Source organism: Phyllostomus hastatus, unplaced genomic scaffold, assembly GCF_019186645.2.
Source record: "Phyllostomus hastatus isolate PE091 unplaced genomic scaffold, TTU_PhHast_1.1 phas_contig_16, whole genome shotgun sequence".
NCBI classification, from domain to species: domain Eukaryota; kingdom Metazoa; phylum Chordata; class Mammalia; order Chiroptera; family Phyllostomidae; genus Phyllostomus; species Phyllostomus hastatus.
In genome coordinates this window covers 11,039,119-11,048,361 of record NW_025333643.1, presented here as the reverse complement: position 1 = coordinate 11,048,361, position 9,243 = coordinate 11,039,119, and the positions used below count along the sequence as shown (strand labels likewise).

The 9,243-nt window shown below is 39.1% G+C and overlaps 1 protein-coding gene and 1 long non-coding RNA gene across 2 annotated transcripts; one reads left to right on the top strand and one right to left on the bottom strand.

The window, feature by feature from the left end:
• Positions 1 to 201: 201 nt before the first annotated feature.
• LOC123814454 lies at positions 202 to 2,028 on the bottom strand. Its single transcript, XR_006784914.1, has 3 exons — positions 1,809 to 2,028; positions 1,191 to 1,291; positions 202 to 478 (listed from the first exon to the last, which is right to left on the bottom strand). It is a non-coding gene; the product is annotated as an uncharacterized LOC123814454 (long non-coding RNA).
• A 166-nt stretch (positions 2,029 to 2,194) lies between these two features.
• Positions 2,195 to 7,667, top strand: SELENOK (selenoprotein K). The gene is made up of 4 exons (XM_045832286.1): positions 2,195 to 2,329; positions 5,200 to 5,290; positions 6,694 to 6,777; positions 7,577 to 7,667. The coding sequence occupies exons 1-4, from the start codon at positions 2,311 to 2,313 to the stop codon at positions 7,665 to 7,667; spliced, it is 285 nt and encodes a 94-aa protein (XP_045688242.1). The 5' UTR covers positions 2,195 to 2,310.
• The last annotated feature ends 1,576 nt before the right edge of the window (positions 7,668 to 9,243 follow it).

The window sequence follows — 9,243 nt, the reverse complement described above, 5'->3', positions numbered from 1 at the left end:
GGTAAAATGGATTAAATGGGCAGCTAAATGTAGCATAAAAGGGAGAGAGAGAGGCTAGAGATAGTTCAGTAGGAAATCACTTTATTAAATCTCTGGTACTCAGAAGTTCCCTTCCTCTTTCCAACATTGTTATATACAAAATATAATTATTTCTGAAATGTAATTTTCATTTTAGTTAAGATTTAGTAATGTTTCTGATGAGTGAGACATGATAACTTAAAAAAAAAAGGCACAGTGGCAGCCATTAGGAAGGTTCCACACAGAAAGAACAGCAAGTACAAAGGCCTTGGGACAGCAAGGAGCTTGCCAAGATCAGGGAACAGAAAGTAACCCACTGGATGGTACAGAGTAAATACACATCAGCACATAGTATGTGGCCCATATTTAATGAATGACAGAAAGATAGCTTCTTACTCCTGTCATCTCTACGATGCTGGCATGTAGTTGATAAGAAACAGGCAGAGAAGATCTACTGTTGCTGCAAAAGAGCAGATAAAAAACACCAATCACATCTGGTGAACCAAGAGCATAAACATTGGTTTAAAGATGTGTCAACATAAGAAACCTACAAGCCTGTAGAGATTTTTTCTTGAGTTTATTTGAGGCAAACTGATGATAATTGCCAGGATGTAAAATCTCAACAGATTGAGAAAATGTTCTGGAGAATGGCAGTTTTCCTGCTTATTTTATACATTAGAATCAAAGAAAAAAGACACAAGGAGGGAGGGAAGTTACATGAAATGCACTGGTGGCAGATTAAGGGGGTGGGAGTAAGCAAAGCATGGAAATCTCTGGGTTTGGATAAAAAGTAAAACAAAGACACGCACTTCTTTTACTTTGATAAGTATAGGATACTGTAGTTAAATTTACAGCACACAGAGATTGTATGTGGGGAGAGTAAGGTAACAATGAGGGGTTCTGCAGTTTTCTACTGTGGTTTGGAGGCTGTGCCCTGAAGGGTCTGGAAAAAAGGGATTGATCTGACATTCCACGAGTATGCTACTGGAGATGCAAAAACAGTAAACAGGCTCTGTTAAGGTGAAGATACCTTTTCAAGGAAGATACTAGCCAAGGTCATGCCTACCCACTGTGACTTGCTTTTCTTGATAAGTTTTCATTTCAGACAATACTATGTAGTTGTAGGATAGTTAATAAACCAAGGCAGGGACGAGGCGGGAGACTGGTCTCACCTGTTGACTCAGCAGCCCTGAGCCAGGCCCAGTAAGAATGCCAGGTGTTCTGAACATCACAAGCAGGGATAGTGCAGAAGGGGAGTCCTTGAGACTCTGTTCTGGGAAAGGAAGCATCTGTGACAATTTCACTAAGACAAAGAGCCTTTACTACCTAAGCAAGCCTTTGTAGCCAGATATTATTCCCAAGACTTAGAAGGAGAAAGAAGGGGTACCTAAAAGTTGACTAAAGTATATAACCCCTGAACCCCAATAGTCACGGTACTCAAATTAGTCAGGTGCCCACTTGTAGCCTCGGCGCAATTACATAGAACAAACACTAACAATTTTATTTCCTCCATAAGTGGGGCATTCAGACTAGCCAGGTACCTGCTCGCAGATTCGTTTTTGGTATAGCTTCATAAATAAACTTGCTACCTCATTTCCACTATACGTGTTTGTCTCCGGTTTGAATTCATGTCTTGCAAGCAAGACAAGAACCCAGGATCAAGCTGGGGGTAGGGCCTTCCCCCTGACCTGGTCTGTAAGGTCCGTCACGCAGGCCTCCCCAGAGCTTGTCAGATTTAGCAGGCAGCCCCCTTTTCACCCACAAATAAATTCAATACACCGAGTGGGTACCTGTTTGCTATTTCCAAACTTAATAACAAGGCCCCTTACAGCCTCAGCACCACCACATCCTGAAATAGCACCGCTTCTGGAAAATTCTGAAGAACTTCCTTGTGCCAGCGGTTCTCCAAGCCACTACGCTGGCAGCCTTGCCTCCCCCAACCCTGGGCTACTCAAGACACTTTGGAAACTGCTTCTCTTCCTGAGGACGACACGAGGAAGTTCCGCCGACTCAAATCCTAATGGAGACAAAACACCCCTTATCTACAGGATCACCGCCAAACATCACATCCGGTCACCTACCCGTCAGCCTCCCTCTACCACGAGTCGCCGGCGTGACGAAGCAAAAACGCCAGTCGTGGGCGTACCTCCCGACAGCCAATGGGCTCTGCCCACTTCCCTCTCCCGTCACTGTGTAGTTTGCGGCGTTCAGGGGCGGGGCGTGCAGGTGGAGAAGGAAGTCGAAAGGGTTTAGGCCGCTCAGTTGCTCCGGAGGCGGGGAGGAAAGAGCAGGATGGTTTACATCTCGAATGGTGAGTTGGCAGAAGGGGAACGGCTGACCTAGGAGGCCGTATCTCGTGTTTTTTCCATCCTCTCCCACCCGTCCGCCAAGTGTGGCGTCCGTCACGAATTTCTTGACTTGGCGTCGCGCTGCCCCGTGGAGCGGGAGGCGAATTCGCCCGGGCCTGCGGCGCGTCAGCAGGTCCTCCACAAGCGGGTGGGCTAGGTCCGAGGTCTTCATAGTCCGTTGGGTTGGTGTCTGGCGTCCTTGTCTGATTGTGGGTCTCGCGAAAGTGCACTTTTCTCTCTGGCGTCTAAGTCCTTAACTAGTAAAAATAACAACATAAACACCATCTGCGTAGCGCTTAAGCTTCACTCACTGTTTTAGCGTTATTCACCTATCAACCTATCCAATCTTTATGTAACAGCCCTATTAGGATATTTTATTTTCCTTACTTTACGGATGGTGACTGAGCCGCAGATTAAATATATTGTCCAGCACGACAAAGGTGTTAATGGCTCATTCCGGATTCGCATTGAGGTTGGCCAACGTCAGCGTTCTTGTTGTTATTGCTGTTACCAAGTGTATTTTGCCTTTCTGTAACTTTGATCTAAGAGAATTAGCTACCCAGGAGATGAGGGTAGCTAGTCATATGTGGAGTTTTTGCCTTGATGTCAGGGGCACAAGAAGAAGCACCACTTTCTCTAGAGCAAGTTAATTTTTCTTGGAATAAAGAATCTGAGAAAATCTTAATTCAGTGACTCCACAAAGAAAATGACTGGAAAGAAAAGACAATATGACTGGGTCAGAACAATGCCAGCAATGCCTGGCCACCTGTTTGATTCAGATGAAAGAAATGCCTTACTGAAATCTTAACAAGTAGGTCTTGGATGACTGGAACTAGGTGCTGGTTCTGTTTGAATCATCTGTTTATCTTGAGAGATAGTTAAGTCAGTGTGAAGTCTGGCTGAGTGCACTTCTCATTTCTTTGCTCTTCAAATTCACTCTCCTGTCTCCCCCTTAAAACTTTTTGAAACAGGTAGGTTGATGGACACATACAAAAATCAAAGTTTTATCTTCATTTTGGCACTTGCAAACCTTGTGTTTTATCCATTGTAGCTAAGGCTGGCAGCTTCTATTTATGCATTAGTGAATGTTTCTTTATATTTGTAGTATCTTGTTGTACACGCATAATCATATTTGATCCACATAAATAACATTAAGGCCTTTAATTTCACTTTCATAGTTGAGAAATGCCAGTTGCATCAAGCAACTTATTTCCCTCTAAGAGTGTTGAGAGGGGAGGTTTCTGCCTTCAGAAACTAGGAGGGAAAGTGCAAAAAGCCAATTAGAATGATGCAAGTGCATGTAATAGTTGCTTTTGAATCACAAGAAGAATTGATGGGTTCCCATTAGCTCTATTTTCTTAGCAGGACTATATTTATCAGCACTTCATAGTTGACATAACATTTCTCTTCACTGCCTAGTAACTTCTTCCCAAACAATTTCATATGATTAGAGAAGGAAAATCTCACACTGGCCAACAAAGCAGAGCTAGTAAGAGGCAGAACCTATCACCCATGCTCTGTCTTTAAGTGTGGCCTTTTTTGCTCAGTAGCTGTATGTGTTAGATATACCTGAAAGTAAACTGGTCAAGGAAAGAGGAAAAGTAAAAAGCATGGAGAAGTCCTTGGGAAAATGAAGAGGAGAGGTAGTTGACAGATGGGTCTTTTTCCAAAATATTCTGACCTCTTGATTTTCAAGGCTGAAACCTACAGTACTAACTTTTCAGGTTGTAGCTTTTATTATTTAAAGTGGTCTGAAAGATAGACCCTTTTTTGCTTAATATAAAGCTGATGTCCATAGTTAGAATGTACAGCTTTTTACAGAAAAATAATGGTAATTTTAATGAACAAGTCAAGTTCTCTTCAGTACTTAAAGCACACAGACTCTTTGATTTTTAAAAATTTTATCATAATAATTGATTCTAAAGACCTGTAAGAGTATGTATAATCAGTCATTTTATAGAAAGAAGCTTTTCAAGTGGGAAGAAATAATTTGAACATTTTAGGAAAATGGAAGTGATATAAGCATTCTTTTCTATTCACCCATTTGTTTCCTCAGAATATTTTAATTAACAGATATTTGTACACCTGTGTTCATAGCAGCATTTTCATAGTAGGAACCCAAGTGTCCACCAGGAGATAAATGGATCAATAAAATGCAGCGCGCGCACGTGCATACACACACACACAGGAATATTAATCAGCTTTGAATAAAGCAGGAACTTTTGACACATGCTACAACATGGGTGAGCCTTGAAGACATTATCTAAGTGAAATAGCTGCTTATCAAGGTACAAATATTGTATGTTCTCATATGAGGTTCATAGCGCAAATTCATAGGGAAAGTAGAATGGTGATTCACAGGGGGCTCAGGGAAAGGGGAAAATGGGAAGTTAGTGTTTAATAGGTACAGAGTTTCAGTTGGGAACGATGAAAAAGTTCTGGAAATAGATGGTGTGATAGTTGTACAACAGTGTGAATATACTAAATGCCATACATAGATCTGTACATCTCAAAATAACCAAAATGGTAGATATTTTTGTATATATTATCACCACAGTAAAGAGAGAGAGAATACTTGAATGAAGTATCACCCACCAAAACTACAAACTGTAGGAAAGCATTTGGTATATTAAAGGAATGACCTCTAGATCAGAGAGCTTTACTTCCCTGAACACTCTCTTAGAATGGTGTGCACATAGCAGGTCTCTCCTTTTTGTTTACTATTTAGAACAATGGACAAGTTGAAAACTGAATCTGGGATTGTTACTTGATAAATGTAACTCATCCTGTGTCAGGGATTTGTAGCACTAATTTTCTTTATTTCTGTCTGTAGGACAAGTGTTGGACAGCCGGAGTCAGTCCCCATGGAGATTATCTTTGATAACAGATTTCTTCTGGGGAATAGCTGAATTTGTCATTTTGTTGTAAGTATAGTAGTGCTCTTAATAGCCCTGGCTGGCACTTAAATTGCCTGAAGTACATTAGGTACATTATGTTGCCTATCTTAAACTAGCTGAGCTTTCCTGAGTAGTTTTCAATTTTAATTTTTTAAAATCAATAGCTATACTAAGAGAAATGAAGACTTCTGTAGTGATAAAGCTGTCACCAGCCATCTTATGGTTGTGAATATGATAGTTAAGTTGGTAAGCTTGACCATACCTTCATCTTGGTGATAATCATATCAACCTGCAGCTGCGGAGCCAGGCCTGCCCATTCTAATGCCAAATGACAGTGCCTCACTTGCTGTGTTATTCTCAGCTTTAGTGTATATGTGCAAATTTTATTGAATATTATACAGCAAGTAAACAAAGGGAATTAGATCTTGATTAAGAAAAGTGTTTTGTTTTTTATTTTTAATGAAGGGCTAGAATCAATACAAAGGAGACAAAAATTTAAACTTCATAATTTTAAGTAGTTGTTAGTTAAATGTATTTTTTGGTCTTTCACCTGCTATTTGTTTTATGAAAATTGTTCATCAACTACTAACAAGTCTTATCCTAAGTTTGAATATATATTTGAGTGTCTCATGGATAGGAACTATAGGGATACAGTGATATAGAAGATAGTCCTTTTATTGACTTCACTATCAGTAAATATCTTTATATTTTAAGAGGCAATGGGTGGGCATGATTGTGGCAGGTGGAAATCAGAAGAAGTTATTCCAGGTGGAAGAAACACAGAGAAGGTAGCAGAGGTGTTTGACTATCAGCCTGTGTTCTTTATACTTAATTTGATTATTGCTGTGGTTTAGAAAGATTAATCTGATGGCTGCATGTGGCATAAATTAGAAAAGGTAAAATGGAAGAGAGCTCCACAGGGGACAAGAGAGGTCTGAAGTTAAGGCACCCAGTGCAGGACTTTACAGTTTTACAAATTTTACCAACTCTGTATTGTTCATTAAAATACTGTTTTAACTTCATTAAATTCTTCCTCCTTCACAAATAAAATTCATTTAAATGGATTCCCAGAAGGTCTGTGCCTCTGACACACCACCCTCAGCCCCTCCCTTTCCAAGGTAATGTTAGTTAGGTAGGCTACTGGGACCTGAAAGCTGATATAAAGTAAAGGAAAAAAGTTGGGATGACTGTCATGAAGAGTTATCTGCAAGTAAGAAAGGTAAGGAAAGGCGGCTTTGGCACAGAACATAGCACACTCTGTTTAGACATGTGCTTACTTTAGATGGTGTTGTCCAGATGGCTGAGAGAAATGTAGGTTTGGAGCTAAATCAGTTCAGCTGTTCTCTCCCCAGAAATGATAGTTGAAACCATGAAATGCATTTTATACTATTGAAAGTGGTTCTTCTGTTGTTTTCTGCCCCTTGTTTCAGTTTCAAAACTCTGCTTCAACAAGATGTGAAAAAGAAAAGAGGCTACGGAAACTCATCTGATTCCAGATATGATGATGGAAGAGGGTATAGTTTTTTTTTGTTTGTTTGTTTGTTTTTAATTTTTACAGAGGGGAAGGGAGGGAGAAAGAGAGGGAGAGAAACATCAATATGTGGTTGCCTTTTGCACACCCCCTACTGGAGACCTGGCCCACAACCCAGGCATGTGCCCCGACTGGGAATCGAACCAGCCGCCCCCTGGTTCATAGGCTGGCACTCAATCCACTGAGCCACACTAGCCAGGGCAAGTATAGCTTTTTAAATTGAAGTGTTTAACCCTCTGTATATTTTAATTAAACTATAGATAGATAGATAGATAGATAAATAGATAGGCTCATGGAAATTAAAGGTTTAAATTCTATTTCACAGAATTAATGCATTACTATAAATTAAGTTGCCTCTGATTTGATACCTACAATCAATCTGACAAAGCTAAAATGTACATTGTATATCCTATGGAAAATAATCTAAATTAAAGGATGAAAACTGAGAGCCATCATTGAAACCTAGAAATTTCACTTTAGAATCTACATTGCCAATTGCTAATGAAAAACTCAAAAGATCAAGCAGAGTGAGTTGGGCTTGTGTTTCCATGTGGCAAAAATCAGATAGATTTGGGTTTTTGTTGGGCATTTACAGGAGGTGGTATTCAGTTCATCACAGTCCTGCCTTACTTTCCTCATGTACTTTTTGTTTCTGGTCCCTAAAAAGGTTTGAATTTTTACCTAAACGGTGTTTTAAGTAAAGATGAGGGTCTATTTGAGTGTAAAAGGAACCCATTGAAGATGTCTATTAAACAGTAGAAATTAACTTTTTCTTTTATCAGGCCCCCAGGAAACCCCCCCAGAAGAATGGGTCGAATTAATCATCTGCATGGTCCCAGTCCTCCTCCAATGGCTGGTGGATGAGGAAGGTAACTTAAATTTGAAATTATTCTGCAGGAATTTTATTTTGTAAATGTCTTCTTAGGAAGGTCTTTAGGAAAACAGAAGTTGCCCGGCATTTTGAATTACTCAGACATCATTTGGAAAAATATTTCTATCCTAATCCTTGGAAAGTCCGTTGGCTTTACTATCAAAATGTCTTTTAAAGAGGTTTATAACTTTTAGTGATTATGGGATTTTTTCATATAGATCTAAATTAATAACTAGCAACTAATTATTATAATATTTTCTTTTAGGTAAATGTCTGCTCTAAGAAGCAGACAACTGGACATGCACATTCATAACAGAAAGAAACCATCGAGTAGTGCAGGGCTGACCATGCTGGACAAGTAGATGAATGTGTACGTCTAAACAAGAACTACTCTGTGTCTTCACAGACAAATGAGGTCGTGTTGGGAATTCTCTTGCAGGGATCTGGCATGACTGACATGCAGTTCTATAAATACATGTTTGTCTCATTAACTTTTTGTATAGTTTATGAAAGTATTAATATAGTTTTAATAAGTAAATGTTTCTAGATTACAAAAGTGACTTGTCATCTTTATATAATTAAAACTCTGAATTTGAAGAAAATTAAAAGGCTGTGTATTTAGTACTGTTAGTGTTACCTTTTTCAGCTTCTGAAAGTGTTCGTTGTTAATTTGTTCTCACTTATAAATAAATCACATTGTATTTATTTCAGTATATGCATATAATATCTGTGGTTTTGAGTTAATTTTTATCTTGAAACATATTTGTCCCATGAGTCTTTAATACAAGGTGTTTGATTTACTGCCATATAAAATTACCAGGGTATTTATAAATCCACAACCAACACAACAACTACAAAATGAAGATTTGCCAGGTGGTCTGTAAATATATGGACTTCAATGCTATCTTGACAGATATGAAATCTAAACGGTTGTCTTGTCTTTAATCCCCCTCTGAATGCTGGTAACTAACATTCTTTTACCAGAATGGAAGCTGTATGAAATTAGAGATTTTGTCCTTTACCCCAATATTTTGAATAGTGACAGCATGTAAGAAGCACTGAAATATTTATTTTCAGAATGAATAATACACATAATTCTACTTCCAGTGTTTAACAGGCTTTGAAACCAAAGTGTTGAGATAAAAACATCGTTGTATCCATTTACAAGTATGGGGATGGTATCAAAGTAACATTTACTGAAATCACAAAAGTGGGGGTTCATCAGGAATTACAATTTGGACATGTTTAAATTTGCAATGCCTTGTCGACATCCATGGGGAGATACCACATATATCAATCTGGATCTAAGGGAGAAGTCCACGCTATAAGTATGTATTTGGGAGTTACCTTTAAAGCTACGAAACTGAGTAACGTCACCCAAAAAGTGTGTAAATAGGAGACCTAGCATCAGAGAACCCTAACATCAGGCTGGACTGAGCAGGACCAGTGAAATAAAAGAACTAATGTATGTAAGGTGTCTGGGAATCCAGGAGAGGCAGGTGTGAGGACGAAATGAGATGCTGGTTATTGGCTGGTCAATCAAAACGCTCAAAACAAAAATTAAGTACCTAATATTGC